Below are 23,925 nucleotides of genomic sequence, written 5' to 3' on the forward strand. Positions count from 1 at the left end.
ATAAGTAAACAGATTTTCTCCATAACACTTATAAATATTAGTATCTACTAAGTCCATCGTATATAATGACCCCATTTATCGCTTGTGATAAGTGATTATTATATACCACCCCGTGTCATAAAAACACTAACGGTTGGTTTGACTGTGGACAAAGTAATTTGATAATGATGAGATGACGTCAGGCTCAAGACCATAGAGACATAAATTGTTTCCCTTAATTCATTTGATTGTAATCATAAGGATCTGGAATATTTACTGAATAATATCTGACGATTCTATCGGCTACTTAAAGTCACTTGGCTATAGTTGACACGTGATTATTGGAGGCACAGTTATGACGTTATAGTGGATATAAGTTAGTTAAGGTAAATATAGTTCGTACTAATTGTAATCGGCTGTTCAAATTCGGTCACTAGTATATCTTAACGTATAATAGGTATCAAAGATAGAAGGGCATTATTTTGTTTGCATATATCGCATATGTCATTTGTCCGTGTGCTTGATTTATAGGATCAAATGATGTTCTTTCTGTATTTTTTTTTAAATGAATGAACTATTACCAGTTCAGTATATGTGGATCATGAATGTTGAAAAATATGTAGGTTAACCTTGACAAAACAATATGTATATGACATACGCAATGGCCAAAACTTACTATACCATTGTTATTCTATGTTATTGAAAATGCTAAACTTTTTGTTGGAACTAGCCTGGCATGGGTTGAAAGGAGCAAAAGGAAAATTTATGATCTGTCAATATTGTCTTCTGCTGACAAATAAATCTGGAGATTAAAAAATCTTATCGAATTTCATATCAACTGATCAAACATACATCTTATATATACTTAATGGACAAAATTAACTATGTCGCTAACCTGTATGATTACGCTTCATGCTGTGGGTAGTTTAAGCACAAAGTTTAATTCTGAGAACAAGTGAAAAAAATTGACCCTAGTGACACGGACAATATGACACGGACATCATGACACAGACAGTATGACACGGACAGTATACAGGTGAACCTTACCTTATGTTTTATGATTGACCCTAGATAAATAGTTAACAAATACTTCAATTGAAATTGGCTTTTAACTTTATGGAACATAATTTATTCATCAAATTAATTAACTATTACCTTATCTTTATATGATTATCAATTTAAATAAAATACCCCTAAATATCTTAAATTGGTAGTATCAGTTAGATTTTAAATTTCTTTACATTTAATTCTTTAGTCCTGCATGACTATATAAAAAAGTGCACATGATAAGTACGTTCTACTTTTATCAAATAGATAGGAAAGAGGATATGCATATGTGTTTTCAGGACGATAAACAAATATTTAGTTAGGAACCGTAGAACATTGATTTAAACATAAATGGACTTAAATGAATTTTTTTTGAGAGACTAGTCCTTTTAATCGACTATTTAACCCATTTATTACAGCATAGATAATGTACTTTCTTTTAATTCAGAAAACTATAACTAGTGCTGACTGAGTTAATTTTAAAGAGATATGTTTTTTCAGTATTAAAGTGCATCGCCCTGTATATCATTATGATACTTTAAATATGACATTTCAAAACGAAAAGATTCCAAAGAGGTAAAAAAAGATGCTTACTTTATTCTTCAAATTCATTTTGACCTCTTACTTTACAATTCAAACTTTTGATACTATAAAGATCTCTTAAAACAAATAACTAATACAAAACGCAATGACGGCTAGTTTTGGTTTTGATGTTGACTTGTAGCTGGACAATGACCGTGAATGACGAATAAGAAAAGAATACTAGTAAAATTACCTCAAATTGCTAATTTCCATTTTTTAAGCAATATTCCACTGGCAGCCCCATTTGATGTATGTGTCTCGCAGGTTTTACGAAATTCGGAGGCTAGGGTCTGCTTAATCTAACAGGAGTTCGGTCGTACTGGTTGATGTTTACAAGAAAGCTTATGCCTTGAAGATAGAAATGAGAATTTGTTTCTTCGAAATGTTCACGGACGCAATCATGATTCGGATAGTTTTACTTTTGATGTTGACTTGTTTGACTGCACCACATGCACTTTTCAACACTCAGTGTCTTTTCAGTATGACCCAAGTCCAAAATATTTGAAAATTCATTCTTTTTTGAAAGACGAAGAGCATATAACCCAAATGATCAAAACTATAGCCAAAACCGGTCAAGGAACCAGAGCTTGGCGTTAGGGATGTCTTAAAATATAGAGTTAAGGTACTGGCGTAGCTCATCATCTTAATTACGTGTTATAGTGTTCATTAATTCGTCTTTATTGGTTGTTATCTTTACTGTTTAGTTCATTTTGGTAATACCACTTTATCGTAGCTTTATACTTATACATCTCGTCATTGTTTTATTGTTCTATGAAAAATTTTGTATTTTTGTCTTTCATTTTTGCTGATGTCTATATGGCAATTTGTTTTTTATTGTTGGCATATTTGTTTGTTTCAAAGAGATTTAGATAAGGACATAATGTTGACTACTGTACCCCTATAATTGGTTTTACATTTTTACCTAGTTAATGTCTGTTTGTTTTGTTCATTTATTGTTGTCATACAAGTGAAAGGTATGGCTAGCTAGAAAACCAATTTTCTACATAAAAAAATGTATGTATCAATTCATATGTTCTTCAGTTCTTTTCTTTTCGTTTGATATGTTTGAGATTTTGGTTTAGCCATTTGATAAGGGACTTTCCATTTTTAAATTTCCTTGGAGTTCAATATTTTTGTTATTTCACTTTTATCATTTTCAAAATTTTGTAAAAGCAAATTTTGATAACACAATATCCGTATGTATATGTTGTACCGAAATAACGGTTACCGGACTAGTGATTTCATCGAGTACACTAGTAGAGGTATTGATATTACAGGAAACACTAGAAAAGAAGGATTTTAATTCCAACAGCTTTTCAGATTTTCAGCTTCTGTTTCCTGGTTGGTTTAAATAACTGAAAATATTAGCTTTTTCCCTGTCATTTCGTCTGTTTTGATTGTCATTGTCGTCCTTTGGTTTCTAGGTTTTAAAAATACATGAAGTATATGCAAATTTTAAAATAAATATGGTTCATATGGTTGAACTAAATTGATGTCACATGAATCTATAATCAAGTCCTTATTGCACTTGTGTAGATATGTTGGATATTTTCAATCATGTTTCTAGGCGTAAATTAGGCACGGTGATCGTGAAATACGTTACCTACAGTGCATCTTGTTTGTCTATCGTAAAGAATTAAGAGATCACTTTATAAACTTTGTGCATTCGATATTGTTATCACGATTTACAGGGTGTCTTTACTATTATTGTAGTTTGTCCAAAGTTATCCTTGTTTTATCGATGTTATCTGTTTATACGACTGATGGTTTTTGATTACCCCTGGATATATTCTCCCTGTTTATATCATGGTACCAGATTTAATGTAAAGTTGTATGCACATTTTTATTCTACTAGATACTGGAATCTTTTAAGAAGAGAACCTGGTGCCACAGTTGCAAAGAAACCCTGATCTTATTGTTGAAATAAGATAGTCATTTTGAATGATGATTAATATAGTATTTATCAGACTAAAAATTAATACTAGTTATGAAACTGTTATTATCTAGTTTGGGTATACAGTAGAATGTAGGAAGATTCGTCTTAGTTAGGGTATACAGTAGAATGTAGGAAGATTCGACTTAGTTAGGGTATACAGTAGAATGTAGGAAGATTCGACTGAGTTTGGGTATACAGTAGAATGTAGGAAGATTCGACTGAGTTAGGGTATACAGTAGAATGTAGGAAGATTCGACTTAGTTTGGGTATACAGAAGAATGTAGGAAGATTCGACTTAGTTAGGGTATACAGTAGAATGTAGGAAGATTCGACTTAGTTAGGGTATACAGTAGAATGTAGGAAGATTCGACTTAGTTAGGGTATACAGTAGAATGTAGGAAGATTCGACTTAGTTTGGGTATACAGTAGAATGTAGGAAGATTCGACTTAGTTTGGGTATACAGTAGAATGTAGGAAGATTCGACTTAGTTTGGGTATACAGTAGAATGTAGGAAGATTCGACTGAGTTAGGGTATACAGTAGAATGTAGGAAGATTCGACTGAGTTAGGGTATACAGTAGAATGTAGGAAGATTCGACTGAGTTAGGGTATACAGTAGAATGTAGGAAGATTCGACTGAGTAAGGGTATACAGTAGAATGTAGGAAGATTCGACTTAGTTTGGGTATACAGTAGAATGTAGGAAGATTCGACTTAGTTAGGGTATACAGTAGAATGTAGGAAGATTCGACTTAGTTAGGGTATACAGTAGAATGTAGGAAGAATCGACTTAGTTAGGGTATACAGTAGAATGTAGGAAGATTCGACTTAGTTAGGGTATACAGTAGAATGTAGGAAGATTCGACTTAGTTAGGGTATACAGTAGAATGTAGGAAGATTCGACTTAGTTAGGGTATACAGTAGAATGTAGGAAGATTAGACTTAGTTAGGGTATACAGTAGAATGTAGGAAGATTTGACTTAGTTAGGGTATACAGTAGAATGTAGGATGTAGGAAGATTCGACTTAGTTAGGGTATACAGTAGAATTTAGGAAGATTCGACTTAGTTAGGGTATACAGTAGAATGTAGGAAGATTCGACTTTTCTTCTTTGATTGAAAATATAAAGAACCTCGTCTTCACCAAGTAATTTTTAACGCCAACATCCTTATCAAGTAGTTTAATGTAAGCTACAAACAAACTGATAGTGTGTGGGTCTTTTTTCTGTAGGGGGAACTTGGACGAGAATATAATGGTTTAGCAACACACGGGGATTTGAAATAATTTTTCTGATGTTTATCTAGTTTGTCAACGTTTTTTTTAGCTCACCTGACCTGAAAGGTCAAGCGAGCTTTTCTCATCACTTGGCGTCTGTCGTCCGTCGTCGTCCGTCGTTAACTTTTACAAAAATCTTCTCCTCTGAAACTACTGGGCCAAATTTTACCAAACTTGACCACAATCATCATTAGGATATCTAGTTTAAAAAAATGTGTCCGATGACCTGACCAACCGACCAAGATGGCCGTCATGTCTAAAAATAGAGCAAAGGGGTAAAATGTAGTTTTTGGTTTATATCTCTGAAACCAAATTGTTTATCAGGTCAAGATGTATCTGTCCTGAAATTTTCAGAAAAATCGGACAATATGATGTTAGGTTGCTGCCCCTGAATTGGTAACTTTAATTAAATTTTGCAGTTTTTGGTTATTATCTTGAATGTTATTATAGATAAAGATAAACTGTAAACAGCAATAATATTCTGCAAGGTAAGATCTACAAATAAGTCGTAAAGACCAAAATGATCGATTGAGGAGTTATTGTCCTTTATAGTAATTTTTTAACAAATTTTTGTAAATTTTTGTAATCTTACAAAAATCTTCTCCTCTGAAACCACCAAGACAAATTCAATCAAACTTAGTCACAATCATTAATAGGGTATCTTGTTTAAAAAATGTGTCCGATAATCCGGCCAGCCAAACCAACATGGTTGCCATGGCTAAAAATAAAACATAGGGGTAAAATGCAGTTTTTGGCTTAATTCTATAAAAAAAAGCATTTAGAACAAAATAGATACTTGGTAAAAATATTCACCAGGAAAAAAACTATCTGTCCTGAAATATTCAGACAAATCTAAAACGCATTGTTGGGTTGCTGCCCCTGAACTAGTAATTTTAAGGAAATTTTGCATTTTTTGTTTATTATCTTGAATATTATTATAGATAGAGATAAACTTTAGATAAATTTTTTAAAAATTTCCAAATTATACACAAGAAACTAAAATTAAAATAATACAAGACTAACAAAGGCCAGAGGCTCCTGATTCGGGACAACCCTCCTCCTATACCTCTAGCCAATGTAGAAAAGTAAACGCATAACAATACGCACATTAAAATTCAGTTCAAGAGAAGTCCGAGTCTGATGTCAGAAGATGTAACCAAAGAAAATAAACAAAATGACAATATTACATAAATAACAACAGACTACTAGCAGTTAACTGACATGCCAGATACAGACTTCAATTAAACTGACTTAAAGTTTATGATTTCATCATATGAACACCAGGCACAATCCTTCCCGTTAGGGGTTTAGTATCATACCATCATAACATATATGAGAAGAACATAACCCGTGTCATGCCAACAACTGGTTTTTGAATAAATGTGTTTAGTTCCGATGCAAAGACCCTATAAGTGAATCAATATTAAGGCCAACATATGCAATCTTTAATGACCTGACAACAGCATCGTAACTATATCCCTTCTTAATAAGTCTATTCAAATTATGACACCTTTGTTCTTTATAAAGAATATTTCCATAAAAAGTTGGATGTGAAATACCTGAACGTATAAGAAGTCTGCATGTTGAGCTATATCTACGAATGATGTCCTTATACCGATGATAAAATTTAGTAAATGTTTTGACTAGTTTGTGATATCGAAAACCCTGGTGTAATAATTTTTCATTAATGCATAAATTCTCTCGTTAAAATCTAAAACATTGTTACATACACGAGCGAATCGTACAAGTTGAGATATATAAACACCGTAAGATGGTGACAAGGGAACGTCACCATCTAAATATGGATAATTAACGATAGGAAATGAAAAATCATCTCTTTTATCATAAATTTTAGTATTCAGCTTTCCGTTAGTGATATAGATATCAAGATCAAGGAAAGGGCAGTGGTCATTGTTAGTATTAGCTTTATTTAAAGTAAGTTCAACAGGATAAATTTCTTTAATATACATACTGAAGTCGTCATTATTGAGAGCCAAAATATCATCCAAATATCTAAAAGTATTATTAAATTTGTTTATTAGATGTTGTTCCGATGGGTCTTTGCTTATTTTTGTCATAAATTGTAACTCATAGCAATACAAAAACAGGTCCGCAATAAGTGGTGCACAGTTAGTCCCCATTGGAATTCCGATAATCTGACGATATACAGAATCCCCAAAGCGAACAAAAATGTTCTCTAGTAAAAATTCAAGGGCATATATAGTATCAAAGCATGTCCAATTGACATAGTTGTTTTGTTTATTGCTACTAAAAAATGACCTAAAAGAGTTTGAACATATATATTCACATTCTGACTTTTTAAATGCCCATTTAATTAGGTGTGTGAATTGTTTCTTAATGAGAATGTGAGGCAATGTGGTATACAGGGTAGAAAAATCAAAACTTTGAACAGATTGAAAATCACCAATATAATCATGCAATTTAAATAGTCTTCTTCTGGAACAACTGAGATAAATTTAAGCAAAATTGGTCACAATCAGCATTACGGTATCTAGTTTAAAATGTCTCTGATGACCCTACCATCATTGCAGATATGGCTAAAATAGAATTTAGGGGGAAATGCAGTTTTTCACTTATATCTCTGAAACTAAAGCAAATGTATAACGGTTGCATTATTTCATGCAATGATTGTAAATAAAAATATCAGGTGAGCGACCCAGGCTCCTTGTAGCCTCTATTTGATTTTCTATTTGAATGAACCACTTCACAGCTTTAACCCATCCAGAATGAGCATACTTGTCTTAGTTTTTAACGTTTTGTCCATTTTCTGGTACAACCCGTCATTGAATTTATAAGTATTTCAAAGTAGTGTTTCCTGTTGTAGGATTAAGGTTATATGTCGCCCCTCACCCCTAGTGAACTGATTTCGTACAGAAGCACTGTTGACATTTCGAAGGTTATTAGTTATAATATGGCTAACATAATAAAATAATAAAATGATTATATATGGGATTGCAGAATTTGTAATATTGCAATCAAGAGTTGAAGTTGTCAATTTTGAGTCTTTGATGGATAATATCCAAGATGAAAATGTAAATATAAAAATTTGAAGATGTGGTATGATTGCCAATGAGACAACTCTGCACCTAGATACCAAATGACATAAAAGTTAAAAACTATAGGTCAACGGATAAACTTACGGCCTGATTAATGTACAAAACAATTATAAACAAGAAGAAGCTCCCAATAGCTTAAATCGCTCATTTGTAGTTTTTTTTTTTTATTTTTCATCAAAGTTTGTCTTTTTCTTTTACATTTTTAATGTATAATAAATAGGTGTGTATAAGAACCAGTGTTGATAGTATCAAGCGTAGTGAGAGTGTTACATGACAATTAGGAAAGGTGAGCTAAAACATTAAACGGAAAGAAAATATGAAACACAACTACAAGTGACAACCACTAAAATTATGGGATTGTGAGTTGTGCAAGGGGAGACAGAATTTATGTACTGTATCCCAACCATGTCTTTAACATGGGACTGTGATGTTACAGCAAAACATAAGAAAATTCATGTACTTTTCTTTAAATATACTTCCTGTATGTAACGGTGTGTTTATTTATTTCATATTAGCTAGAGGTACTAAGTTTATTGGTGAAAGGGTTAAGATAATAACCCAAAACTGCAAAATTTCAATAAAATTTTCAATTTAAAGGTTGAAAACCCAAACACCGGTTGTCTGATTCGTCTGAAAATTTAGGCGAAGGTGGTTCTTGACATAATGAACATTTTAATTCCATGTTAGATTTACTCCAAATCCATTTGTTTTTTTTAGATATGAGCCAAAAATGCATTTTGCCCCTACGTTCTATTTTTATCCATGACAGCCTTGTTTTTGATCCAACAGAACATAAAACACTTTATACTAGATACCATAAGGATCATTAAGCTACAGTTTGATTAAATTGGTTCAGTAGTTCAGAGGAGAAGATCTTTGAAATAGTTGACATCGGACGAACGACAAAAGACGCCAATTGATGGCAAAAGCTCACATTTACTTTTAGGAAAGGTGAGCTAATAAACAATAAGTATGATATACAACAACAACCTGTTTATATGTTATTTTATAATGTTTATAATAGGGAACGTCACTTGGATTTTCAAACTTAATTTTTACAAATAATAAAGCTTCAAACGAGTGTAATGAATACATTTTCGTGACACGATGTATACCCAGTGGGTTTGGATCACTTATGTACAAGTTATACGTCAGTTATAGAAAAACAATGAAGAGTGTATGGTTATTAATCACAACGATAACCGTGGCTATGTTCACACATTCAAATTTCATCACGTCATCTTCGAATTCTGTCAAATACGCAATTAGACATCTGATGAAATACAAGATGCCGATTCATTGCATCTAATATTCCTCAGTTCGTGTTTACAAGTAGGCGGTACTGAAAAGTAATAGATATACTAGTGTTCACATGTAGGAGCGAGTCTTAACACAAGTTATAACTTTCATCGGACGAATTTTAGTCGAAAAGTCTTGAAGATGCATATAAATACATTCAATTTTAAAAATTAATCTATAAAAGGCGTTGATATGTATTTTTGATCACATCATAAGTATTTTTAATTGCTTCTTTCTTTGCAGGGGCGGATGCAGGAATTTTCGAAAGGGGGGGGGGGGGGGGGTGCTAACCCAGGGCACCCAGGGCAAAGGGAGGGGGGTGCAAAACATATGTCCCGATACAAATGCATTGATCGGCAAAAATAAAGGGGGGGGGGGGGTGCGCACCCCCGGAACCCCCCCCCCTGGATCCACCACTGCTTTGAAAATGAGCAAAAAAGCTGATTATGAAGAAAATATAGGGTTGCTCTGCTTTGTGACCTCTACTGTAGGCATGTGTATAACAAAATTTCCAAAGTGCAATAATTTCAAAATATATTTAAAAATACAACTATGAGAAAGTGATGCATTGTCAATAAGATCCACTAGCAAGAGCTTTCACGACAAAGCGTCACCTCTACAATGGCTACGGTTTTTCTTACTTGAAAAAATGGCGACGTAGAAATGAGATTGACATTCGTTAGATGACCTTGGATTGATTGGTTTTTATTTTCTTCTTCACCATATGTGCTTTCAATGAACAGATGTTTAGTTTAGAATGTACGACATCATTGCGCATTCTGATTGACAATCTTGGTATAGGTTGCACTTTGTAAATATCGCTGATTAACAAACCACGCCTATTTATGGCAGATAGTTTATATTAAATAGTTTGTTTAAATTACATAATAGTTCTCACCAGGGTCACCATCCCGGGGTCACCATGTTCATAGCCTTGAATTGAAGGTACCAGTCTTGTATTACAACTCCAGTTTCCGGTGCATGTCTAAACATGGAAGGAAACAAAATAGTCCATTTTTTTCTGATTTTTTTTCTGGACACAATTTTTTCTGTTTGATTATAGGTTTATGCTGAATTGAAACATATATACAGATTTAAAAAAAATCTTGCATCTTATTGGGGATATCAATCCAGGAAAGTGGAAGGATATCATGTTTACTGGAAGTGGTGCGGCCCAGTAAAAACAGCAAACAGAAAGTAGAAAAAAAATGTTTTGACTCCAGGGTTACGTAACGTTTTATTCTTCGTGGCAAGACCCACTTTTTTCGATTAAATCACAATTTCACATAAGTACATACAAGATATGAACATGAAAAAAATTGCTATGTAGCATTTTAATTTTTTTTATTTTCAAAGATCAGCTGTTTAGCATGTACAATTGTAAGCCTATGGAGCAGTCAATTACAAGACTGCAACCTGAAACACAACGTGATAATTTGACCAGTAAATATTCAGTTGGAATGCGGTCGAAATAAATTTTCAATGAAACTCAAAGTAAAGGGAGATAACTACAAAATAGCTTATAAAATTCAGAGGAATTAGAGCCATATTAAAATTGAGAAATGCGCCTTAAACCTATGTTTTAGACCATTGCTATAAGTCGTGCTTACCATTATTTTCCATTCTAGATATATGATTTTTAAATATTATACCCTTATTGATCGTACGAGTGACACGGGTTAAGGCTTAAAAGTGTTTCCTATGGGAAATTGATATGTCTGTTGTTACACAAGTGCAATCTATAATGATGACATATGCGCGTAACGTCACTCTCATTGGGTGTTGTGAATCGCTGTAACATTTAGCTATTCTAAGAAGAATTACCGTGGCTTAAATCCAGCTAATGTTCATGTTCGAAATGAATTTTAAGGACTGAGATGTGTATACTTACTAATGAGAGTCAGACAGCAACCTACTTGTACTGACAACAATGAACTATACTAACGAGATCAATAGACCGATATACGATCTTCAAAATAGACGTGTCTGCACATTATGTCTTGTTGTAAATCGTGGAAGATGACACTACATGTATATACTATCAACACCGAATTCACAGAAATATTGTTCAGTCAACTTTGACAGACAAATGCGCATGCGGCGTGGATAACCTAGTTTTCTTAGAGCTCCACTTTTTGCTTTTTTTTTAAATCGACAAAAGGTATATAAACGTATGTACAATAAAATCCAATGCAAACACTAAACTCGATAATACAATCATATGATAGATCAATTAATACCAGAAGACTTCTATCAGTATCCATCTGAGAATTAAAACACATGCATGGTTATGTTAAAAATTTTATTGTAGTTGAATCATACTAAAATATTAATATTTGCTACGAATTGTTTTTGCCATGACATACGATCTCGTCAAATAACAAATGAAACAGAATCAGGTGAATTAAATTGACTCTCATACTTTTACAACCCCTTTTTATAAAGCATAAATAATGAATGAACAAAATCCTTCGAAGCGTGTCTCGGTCGATACACTCACTCTGGATATAAATATCCAAACATTCAGTCCTATTTTATGAATGAATTCGTTTCTCGCCCATGGATATGTCATGGACTTTTAATTAATTAATTGTGACTTGTGTATTAAACCATTTACGTCTGTAGATAAGTAGTTAACAATAGTTTTTATTTATATAGATATGGATTATAAGGAGGAATTAAAGATGCTAACCTAGACTGTACACAAAGCTTAAATGGTAAGTAATAACAAAAACACATAATTTACCAATAGTCTAAAAATAGCAAGAAACTAACAATAGTTAAATAGAAAAGTTTTTTCCTGTACACTAACGTTTACCTAAACTGAAAGAACATAGGCATTGCTATTCTAGTAGTGAACAACAATTACATTAATCTTTACAGCATCAAATGCCCTAAGCAAATACATATTGCTTATTATACCAATCATGTGCCCACAGGGACCAATAAAAAGTTATCATACATGCAATCTGGTACATTCAACGTATAAAATACAAAGTATAGGATACAACGTATTGGTCGAGGAAAAATATTGTTTCAGCCAAAGCTGTATATAGACTCTATTTGAGACAAGTTAAAAGAAACGTACAAATAATTCATGCAGAAGTTTTTCGTAAATACAAATTAGAGTTAATCAAACTTGAGGTTTTCTTTTATTGAGCATTGTAAAAGTTTGTGCATAGTAATGAAATGAAAAGTAAGTTTAAAAGTCAGAAAGCACTTGATTATTTATACCATGCGATCATCACGGGTAGCCTTAACGGTTAACGTCACAGTTAATTGTCAACAAGTTACTCCGATTACAGACGATAATGTCAGTGTCCTAATATCAACTGGCAAATATTTATCACATACTTTACTCTTTAATATGGACTGTGTTTACTGTTCTAATGGGACTTTATCTTAACTGTTAAAATGGGACTGTATGTTTACGTTTAAATAGGACTGTATCTTAACTGTTCAAACGGGACTGTAGCTTAACTGTTCAAATGGGACTGTACCTTTACTGTTCAAATGGGACTGTACCTTTACTGTTCACATGGGAATGTACCTTTACTGTTCACATGGGACTGTACCTTTACTGTTCACATGGGACTGTACCTTTACTGTTCACATGGGACTGTACCTTTACTGTTCACATGGGACTGTACCTTTACTGTTCAAATGGGACTGTACCTTTACTGTTCAAATGGGACTGTACTTTTACTGTTCACATGGGACTGTACCTTTACTGTTCAAATGGGACTGTACCTTTACTTTTAAAATGGGACTGTACCTTTGCTGTTCAAATGGGACTGTATGTTTACTGTTCAAATGGGACTGTAGGTTTGCTGTTAGAACTGGACTGTATTTTTTCTAGAGGAGGGGTAGTTGTTAGTATTCAGTTATGCTGGACTGGCTTTTTTAGGGGAGGGCAGTTGTCAATATTAAGTAATGATGGACTGTCTTATTTGGAGAGGGGTAGTTAATAATGATACGTATACGAAACGTGCGTCTGGCGTACCAAATTATAAACCTGGTACGTTTGATAACTATTATATATAAATCAATTGTTTGTAAAGGATTTACACTATTTTCAGTAAAAACATTCTAAAATTGTTTGGAAATTCAATAATGACACCCTACAACTGTATCTTTTAATGAGTACGTCGGACGCGTTAAATCCGTTTAATTCAGTGCTTACTGTATACTTGCCAATTTTAATATTGAACATGTGTAGTAACTTGGTGGACATAGAATTACGCATACATCATTGGACCTCCTGATTAGTATTGGCATACCAGTAATTGATGATTGGTCCAGATGTCAAATGTTACTAGCTGGAAATAGCATTGACAAGCGGTATACATACATCCTGATTAGTATTGGCATACCAGTAATTGATGATTGGTCTAGGGTCAAATGATACTAGCTGGTCAGCTAGTTGTCTAAATCTTTTAAAACTGGTCAGCTATTTGCCTACACTATAAACTGACCAACAATCTGTCTACAATGTTAACTTGTCAGCTATTTGCCCACAATATTAACTGGTAATCTAGCTGTCTACAATGTTAACTGGTCAGCTATTTACCTATCATGTTAACTGGTCAGCAATAAACCTGCCATGTTAACTGGTCAGCTAGATGTCTACATCTATTACTGGTCAGCTACTAGTATTTGCCTAAATGTTGACTATTCAGCTACCAATCTACAATGTTAACTGGTCAGCTAATTGTCTACAATGTTGGCTAGTCAGCTAGATGTCTACTATTATAACTGGTCAGCTATTTACCTAAAACGTTGACTATTTAGATAGATGTCTGAAATGTTGGCTGGTCAGCTAGATGTCTACTTCTATTAATTGTCAGCTATTTGACTTTATTGTTGACTATTCAGCTACCCGTCTAAAATGTTAACTGGTCAGCTAGTTGTCTACATCTATACCTGTTCAGCTATTTTCCTACAATGTGAACTGGTAAGCTAGTTGTCTAACTTTATAACTGGTCAGCTATTTTCCTTGAATGTTGATTATTTAGCAAGCTGTGTGCAATGTTAACTGATCAGCTAACTGTCTACTTCTATAACTGGACAGCTATTTGCCTACAATGTTATCTACGAGTCATCTAGCTGTTTATACACTGTGAAACTGTCCACTTGCTGTCTACAATGTTAACTGGTAAGCTATTTGCATATTCATTGTTGGGCTGCTGTGTCTCATTTGATTTTAACCAACCAGTTCTTTGTTATCTTTTAATTGGTCCATTCAATTTTTTGACCTCTGGTAAATGTTGAGCTTTTCAATACATTACCTTGCCTTTGTCATTTGTTGAAGGTCGTAATTGGGCCCTTTATTAGATGTATAGATATTATTTTTTTCGTCCTTTTTATAGACTTTGTCTTGAAGTTCATACAAAGCAGTCATACCACATGTTAATTTAACGGTACACACGATATATGCTTTAATTGAAGTAATGTTACATTGTGCGATGACCTATCCAAATATAAGAATAATAAGTATTATCAACATTTGGTATATCACGGCATGCTTTTTATCAACCATTAGTTATATCAATGAGTTAACAAGACTTACATCTCTACAACATAACCACCAATTACGCAGTAAAAATAATGAATCTCTACTTATATTACACAGTTAACAAGTTCTGATCTCCACATGAAAATCAGTAATATTTATCAGTAAAAAGGATTGCATATCTACATCACAAACACCAGTTTATAAATTACGAAGTTAACAAGGATTGAATTCCTACAACGTGCAGACCAACAGTAAATTGCTGATATAACAATTATGATCCTATATGACGCGGAAATAAATAACTCTTTATGTTGAGCTTTGTCAGAAGGATGAATGTAACGCATCGTTTTACATTTATAAAGAAGAGACTTACAATGAAATTGTCTGTAGTGACTGATACACGATATATTTAAGATGCAACAGAAAATGCCCAAGTGAAATACGATGCCGTTGCAATTTTTTTCTCACATAAAAGTCGTTTTTTAATATCATATCTCAGTGCAAAGTGAGGCAGTATTTTTGTTATGTCATCTCAGTGCATAATGATGCAGTATTTTATCTTTTTTGTTAATTCAAACACGATGACAATTTGTCATTTAAAATCTTTAAAAAAAGTATTGAAATATTCAGTTACTGACCCTTAAACCAATTATGAATAAATCAAGAATACAAGATAGTTACTTAGTTTATGGTAAAACCTAGCTTTAACTTTAACCGGTAAATGATGACAATTTCATGTATAGAGCGACAACGGTTTATCAGAATACACTCTAGCTGTTACTTTAGCCGAGCCGGTATATGATGACACTGACTTTCAAGCATAGAGTGACAACGGTTTATCAGTATACAACCTAGCTACAACTTTTGGCGCGGTTGTGATGACACTTTCATGTATAGAGTGACAACGGTTTATCAGTTTACACCCAAGCTACAACTTTAGGCGCGGTTGTAAAGATACTTTCATGTAGCGAGCGACAGCGGTTATCAGTATACACTCAAGCTGAAACTTAAGCCGGTAAACGATGATACTTTCAAGCACAGAGCGACAGCGGTTAATCAGTATACACCATAGCCGTAACTTAGCCGGTAAACGATTACACTTTCAAGCACAGAGCGACAGCGGTTTATCAGTATACACCATAGCCGTAACTTAGCCGGTAAATGATGACACTTTCAAACACAGAGCGACAGCGGTTTATCAGTATACACCATAGCCATAACTTAGCCGGTATATATAAACGATGACACTTTCAAGCACAGAGCGACAGCGGTTTATCAGTATACACCATAGCCGTAACTAAGCCGGTAAATGATGACACTTTCAAGCACAGAGCGACAGCGGTTTATCAGTATAAACCATAGCCGTAACTTAGCCGGTAAATGATGACACTTTCAAGCACAGAGCGACAGCGGTGTATCAGTACACACGTTATCCATAACTTTAGCCGATAAACGATGACACTTTCAAGCACAAAGCGACAGCGGTTTATCAGTATACAAATTTACCTAGCGTGTACGTACACTGCATCGATGTATTGATATATAAGATGGTTTTTTAATTGACTCTGAAATTACAAGGACAGTCTTTGAATTGAAAACTGGGTTATACATAATTTCGTTTTTATATGATCATTATAACCTCATATGGTCCGTACGGGATTACATCATTATTATTGAAAGAACTTAGGCAATATATTTGGCATCCATTTGACATGTTTAGTATTTTAACATTTGACATGTTTAGTTTTTTAACATTTGACATGTTTAGTTTTTTTTTTAACATTTGACATGTTTAGTTTTTCAACATTTGACATGTTTAGTTTTTTTAACATTTGACATGTTTAGTTTTTAACATTTGCCATTTTTAGGTTTTATATTTGTCATTTTGGAGATTTTTATGGATGACTATGCAGTATTGGCTTTGCTCATTGTTGAAGGCCTTACTTTGACCTATAGTTGAAAATTTCTGTGTTATTTGGTCACTTGTGCAGAATTTTCTCTTTGACAATCATATTATCCTCCCCTTTTCGTCATATTTAGCTCCTTGAGTGTTGGTAATTTTTATTTTGAGGTTTAAGCGTTCAATACGAAATGAAATCCAAAAAGGTGATTAGGACGCATCAACTTTATAGAATGTTATTTTCATTTACGTTATGACTGTCATTTAATCTGGTTAGTTTATAAGCTAGTGCTTGTAATCATGAACTCTAAGGCGTTAGATACATGTAGCTATGCAAATGTATAATCCTTCTTAACCAATAGAAATCGTCCCACACACGCGATATAGACAAACCGTTATAAAAATTATAAATGACTTCAGATGTCTATTACGAGTTGGCGGTTCATATTAAGACAATTTATAATTAGGTAGGTACATTTGCTATGGATTTGCTATAGATTGTCAAAAATATTTTTTGTTTGTATCCTTTGAAGTTGGTTTATTTTCTAGGTATATATATATATATATATATATGTTTTAATAATTTTATACTCTTTTATTTTAATATAAATAAATGGAATATTTCAAACATATTTGCATTGCTAAACGATGCGTTCTCTGTCATTCTAAAGCACAATAGGGATAGACATGGTAGACTAAAGGATAGTCTTCGTTTTGATTATTAAAAAAGACAAAAAAAACATCAGACTTATTTTGACGTTTGGTTCAACACAGATAGATAATTAAAAAACGCTAAAGAAACATTTGAAATTGATTTAAATAATACATTTTTGAGAATGCACCTGACTGAACAAATATTGAATGTGAAAGTCCTAAAAAGTAGGAAAGATAAATATCAAAAGAGCCTCCAGTCTTTGAATTGTTCATTGGGAGAACATTGTCTTTATTTAACGAAAGAGAATGATTATGTTTCTTTTATTTGTTTTAGCTACTGTTTAAAATGCAAATCGACCTGACAAGAAAATAAAAGAAGGAACAAACAAACCCGTTATACTCCTGGGTTTGCCGATTATCTATTGTAAAACACGTACTAAGGGGGAAATGTTTCCTACGTAAATATTTGCTCACCTTGATACTATAAACAGAGAAGATGTGATATGATTTCTAATGAGACAAACGCAACAGAAATTTATAACTAGTTGTTATTTTTTATAACCAATTTTCATTTAAGGACTCATTCCTTGTAACTTACGAAAATAAGATATTCTTTTCTAATTTTTTTCTTTTTTAACAAATCTTTAAAAATTTGTAATAATAAGACGCTACTTTGAAAAAAAAGTTTTAAAAGTAATTCTGAAATTCTTTTTGATGTCTGATGAACTAGATGTTAGATGCAGAGCGAGTTTCTCAGAATATCTTGGAGTATTTGGTAACCCCAGTACTATCAACGTTGGTTATAGGAACATACCATGATTTGGGTTTCTAATATCTAGTTTGTCATCTGTGTTTAAATTTCAAAAATAAACATAGAACAGAGTAATGATTATTCAAGATTTGTTGGTTACTTAGTGATGTTAATGTACCTTTTGGTTTTCCTTATACATTTGTATTACCTCATAATTTAATCAATCAGTTTGTATAATGTTATATACAGATTTAAAATGTATTATTTTAGGCCTCCTCTGCTAGGGCAGCATATTTATCAGCATTGTCAGATAGGATGCCTTGCAACATTGAGTCTTTGCAATTAAAATAATTGTTGCAAGATTCAACATAGATTCCTTATGTTTCTTTATTCCTTATTTACTTCAACCACCCTAGTATGAATCAAATCCGAACGATTGTTTCAAACTCTGCTCTTTGTCTGTTGTAATCCCTGAGTGGCTCCCTAAGCTAGTAACATATAGTCACGTTATAACATTTTTCTCGACCTCGTTGATTACCAAGACCCTTTTTCCGTTGACTTTTATTTTTTTCAGAAAAATGGATAAAATTACAGCTGAGTAAAGAATTGCATCTTTTTAAAATGGAATGTACTGTCTTCAATACCCAATTTGACTTTGATGTTGTCAACATTTTTGTTTTGTTTAATCTTACTTTCTGCACCAAAATTAAGTTTTACACAAAATAACATTAAATCGCAATATATTATAGTTTTTGCAACGTTTTCATTTTACCATGAATGACATAGTTTAATATCATATTCAAACTTTAAACCCTTTGTTACCCAAACTATAATACTTTATTTTCTAATGAATAATATAATAGTGGTGTAACAGTAAATCATATTTGTAAATATCATTAACAGCAATGGGACATCGGATGACTGTCATATTTTACTTGCTGATAATGTGTCTTGTGCACATTGACAGTATTATACAGATATATATTATATGAGATGAAGGCTAATAGCGACTTCTGGTGTAGGTTACGTTTTACTTTTGGATTGTATCTGTTTCATTGACATGGTTTTTTTCTTAACAAACTGGTAATTCAATTCAAATATGTAATAAAATATATACTTCATGTGCTACTTTAAGAGATAAAAGGGGTCGAAACTTACATTCAATCTAAACTTTTCGTTTTTCTTTTTACATTTCTATCCTTATGACAGACACATTTTAACAGATAAACACACTTGAATTTTTGTAAAATCCTTACAAAAATATTCATTACATAAATATGCACTTAATATGTCCAAAAATTCTTTGGAAATAATTTATTTATAAAAAATTTCAGATTTTAGGAAAAAAAACGGCATTTTATGCGATATATATTTTTCGAATTAAAAAAATATCATCATTGGTACGAATATTATTAAGACGTTATCAAACCTAATGCCATTTAAAAACAACCCAGAGTTGTCCATGTACTCGTTTTCACGTTATATCAGTTTAAATGGTAAAAACGGGCGAAAAATGAATCTTTTTCAAATAAATTGTAGGGCAGAAGACTATGACATTTTTTTTTTATGTTTACATAATTAATTGAAAACTGAAAAAAAAACCTAATGCAAAGCAATACGTGGTATGTTTCTAACAATCATAATACATGTGAATATTGTAAATTAAATGATGTGCTTTTTAATTTCAGGGTACCATGTGTAAATTGTGTGCCTGGTGTAAAAAGGTCTTCAACAATCTACCTGACTACATTTTGATTATAACGTTTTTGATATATTTAAGTTCGGGAGTAAGTTCCCAGTTCAGTGTAGATCTACAAAGTAGGATACAGAGCGCCAGAAATAACAGTTGTGTAAATTGTAAACGAATTCTTGATATAAGTATAGCTGAGAAAAGACGTCTAGACATTCTGCTGAAGCGGATTAAAGACAGATTAGGAATAGAACCAAATAGAAAAGTAGCACAGGAAACAAATGCCAAACCGAGAGATTCACAATATGTTCAACCGAAGTACACGTATCCAGAAACTTCAGAAATTGTTAGTTTTCCAGAAAAACAAGGTTAGTAAAAAATAGAATTTGTGTTAATTGTAAACGAATTCTTTACAAAATACTTAAAGAACCCCCAAAACTAACTCATTTTCTATACAAAAAAAAACCAACCAACAACCCAGAATTTGTTTGACTGGAGGGATCTTTTTATCTTAGAACATATAAACCATAGAAACGTTTCTTTAAACAACTTTTCTACATAAGTAAATGCCTGTACCAAGTCAGGAATATGATGTATTTGAGTTTTTGATTTTGCCATTTGATTAGGAACTTTTCTTTTTGAATTTTTCTCCGAGTTCAGTATTTTTGTGATTTTACCTTTCAGAAATAAGTTAAAATGATACCATCTAATTCATTTGAGTTTTTGATTTTGCCATTTGATTTGGAACTTTTCGTTTTGAATTTTTCTCCGAGTTCAGTATTTTTGTGATTTTACCTTTTAGAAATAAGTTAAAATGATACCATCTAATTCATTTGAGTTTTTGATTTTGCCATTTGATTAGGAACTTTTCGTTTTGAATTTTTCTCCGAGTTCAGTATTTTTGTGATTTTACCTTTCAGAAATAAGTTAAAATGATACCATCTAATTCATTTGAGTTTTTGATTTTGCCATTTGATTTCGAACTTTTCGTTTTGAATTTTTCTCCGAGTTCAGTATTTTTGTGATTTTACCTTTTAGAAATAAGTTAAAATTAAACCATCTAATTTATATCTGAAAGGCACTAATAATATAATATTTTATTTCTAGCAAATTTCTGTTTTTGGTGAGATTTTCCAAGAGATTGTTGATAGACCATACGTTGTTAACTTCTGTGTCATTTGTCTCTGGCGGAAAGTTGCATAATTTGCAATAGTACCACATCTTATATTTTGATAACTAATGTGAAATTAAGCGAAGGAAATTTGTGTTGCCTTTTTTATTTACTGTTATTTTTGTGAATAATCTTTTATTTAAGGAATGACTGTAATATTTTTTCTGTCTATGAAGAAATGACATAAAAAATGTGGTGCACACTGAATAACGCGCGTAACGGGTTATTTAACAGTGTGCACCACATGTTTTATGTTATTTCGAATAGACAGAAAAAATATTACAGTCATTTCTTATAATTTAATTCTAAATTCCATTTTAAACCGTAGAAAACCTTGAAAAAACGTTGATGACGTCACGGTCACATGACTGAATTATGTCTATGGTCTGATAACAAAATAACGTCAGCCAATCAGAAGACGCGTTACATCCAAAATTAAATTATTCGAGTATAATATGTTACTCCTCCTGTTTATATTAGACTAGAACACACCCGTATATCGCGGGTCCGTGACTGAATTAAAGTATATAACTATGCGCAAGCCTTATTTTAGTATAAGTATTGTCATCTGATAAAGTCATGCTGATTATAAGATACACAGTTTTCTCTGCTTTCAAATCTTTCTGTTTGAATCCGTCGAACTGGAACTTATTTGGAAAACAAAAGGTCCTGGAATGGAGTATTTTTTAATCAACAGCAATGTATATTAGTTATAAATATTGAATTCTTTGATTCGCTGTTTTACGTCATGCCCGCTAACAAATTGAAAACTGTACCTATACGCCTTACTTTAGTCCAGATTTTTAGTATTCGTATTGTTATCTTGGAAAGTCTAACTGATTAAAATACTACAATAGGTAACAATTTGACAATTAAGTAGTGTCAACCCTGTGATTATGACCCGTGTAATACTATATAGCATATTAATCCTGAATACACCGTTTGGTGGTGCGCCTGTCAGATGCGGAACGTACAGATAAGGTAATCGGTAACAGGTGAATATACTATTGGTACCGGTATCGGACTCGACCCGGAACTTCTTAATTATTGGCAATATTGATTACGTGGAAAACAAAAGGGCCTGGAGTGGTGTAATTTTTAATCTACACCTTTGTACTATATTAGTTATATATAAAGTTGAATTGTTTGATTCGTCGTTTTTACGTGATGACGGCTGACAAATTGGACATCGTAATTTTAGTATTATAGCTACGTCGTTCTCTTCTACAAGGACTGATCGGCAAAGAAAACTTATATTTTCATATCATTTACAAAAAGTAAAATTACTATTGCAACGTCTTTAATAATTGAAAAAAATATGTTAACTGAGGTCAACATATATTTAATGAGATCACATGTTAACCGAATTCCATAAGAGATTTGTAAATAATTATTTTGCAACTATATTAAAATAGTTAAAATTGATTGATAATATCGAGGTTGGAAAATGTATTTCTTTTGGTAGAATTGGGAAGGACGATACTAATTCAAAACATAACATCATAAAGAATCTAACTGTGATTGGTTTAAATAAGTGCTGTGGTTTAAAAGGAAATTATTTTGAAATAAGTACCATACTAACGCCTTAAAAACAATAGCCTACAAATAAATAAAATTGATAATGGAAATTGGGAATGTGCGAAAGAGACAACAATCCGAACAAAGAGCAGAACTTGAATAGCTGAAGGCCACCAGCGGGTCTTCAATACAGCGAGAAAATCCCACACCAGTCCGTTTTAGAACAGATTAATATTATATACAAGATGTATGAATAAAAAAGTAGTCAATTAACGTTGATAACAAGTGCTTAACCATATGATTGTAGATAAAAATTATTTAAAGTTTCAGTGTCATATATTGCATGAATTTACAACTTGAAAACGTATAAATTTACAACTTGAAAACGTATAAATTCACAGCCATACAAAACGTTTACTATACCTTGCTCAAAATTGTTACAGCGCCATGCTTATTCACGCGCAAAATCTTTAGTCTAATTTTGAAATAGAAAACAGTTATTGGGCTATATGTGTCAGTAAAAATGTTTTATATATAACATGCTAATGGATTTTCTCTACTTTATAGATAATACAACTGGAAAAAATACCCTATTATTTACCATAGACGTGAGGAATAACCCTGGTCCTTTAGAAGCTATCAAAGCACACCTCTGGATATTAGTTAAACAACGAAAACAAGGTCGCACCAGAGGCAAAAAAATATGGCTACGTGTGTCTCAAATTAACGACACAAACAATATAAATCAATACCTAACTAGTATACGGACTCGTGTGAAAAAGACACGGTGGCAAAAAATTGCTCTTCCGGTTACTCTCATACAATCAATGATAGACAACCATGAACACGCACTTAAATTAAAAATATCTTGTAAGAAATGTGGCAAAATGGTCAGACTCGTCCTACAACGGAAACGACATCGAAAACGACGACATAAAGGGAAAAACAAAACCCACAAAAACAGAACAACTAGAAAGAAAAGGAATAGAAGACCGAAAAACAATGATAGTGTCCAACCATTTCTTGTAATAAGTACTCGATATAAATATAAACTTAAATTAATGTAGTTAGTGTCATTTAAGTATATGTGTCTTTCTGTACGTCGGATAGAAAGTAAATCCTTTCAACGAAGAGTCTCCGATCAGCTGTAATGCTCATCCTGTCACGTGATTGTAAAACAGTTGTGTGTGACTGTCTTCATATAATCATCAAATATTTCGGAACAATACACAAAGTTCCCGAAGAATTGTCTATCCAGTCAATGACGTCATCCAGCAGCAGAATTATAATATACAGTGTAACAGTGGTTTTATATTTTATGTCGGAACCATATTGAATGCTTACCAATTATAATGTCAAACAACAAAATCGAGGATATAGAAACACCCTTTCGTCAATCGCTAACATACCAGTGCGAGGAATTTCTTCTCAAGATTTTATGCAAAAAGAAGGTGTAGAAGTTTGTTTTAATACTAAACGATACCTGCGTATTTCAAAACGCTTTTATTACAAATTAAAACAATTGAACCAAAA

General features: G+C 32.6%; 1 protein-coding gene across 1 annotated transcript; it reads left to right on the plus strand.

Moving 5' to 3' along the window:
• Positions 1-228: 228 nt before the first annotated feature.
• LOC139513761 (uncharacterized) lies at positions 229-23,925 on the plus strand. The gene is made up of 4 exons (XM_071302545.1): positions 229-365; positions 11,852-11,910; positions 19,702-20,071; positions 22,960-23,925. The coding sequence occupies exons 2-4, from the start codon at positions 11,908-11,910 to the stop codon at positions 23,457-23,459; spliced, it is 873 nt and encodes a 290-aa protein (XP_071158646.1). The 5' UTR covers positions 229-365; positions 11,852-11,907; the 3' UTR covers positions 23,460-23,925.

Source organism: Mytilus edulis, chromosome 2 (genome assembly GCF_963676685.1).
Source record: "Mytilus edulis chromosome 2, xbMytEdul2.2, whole genome shotgun sequence".
NCBI classification, from domain to species: domain Eukaryota; kingdom Metazoa; phylum Mollusca; class Bivalvia; order Mytilida; family Mytilidae; genus Mytilus; species Mytilus edulis.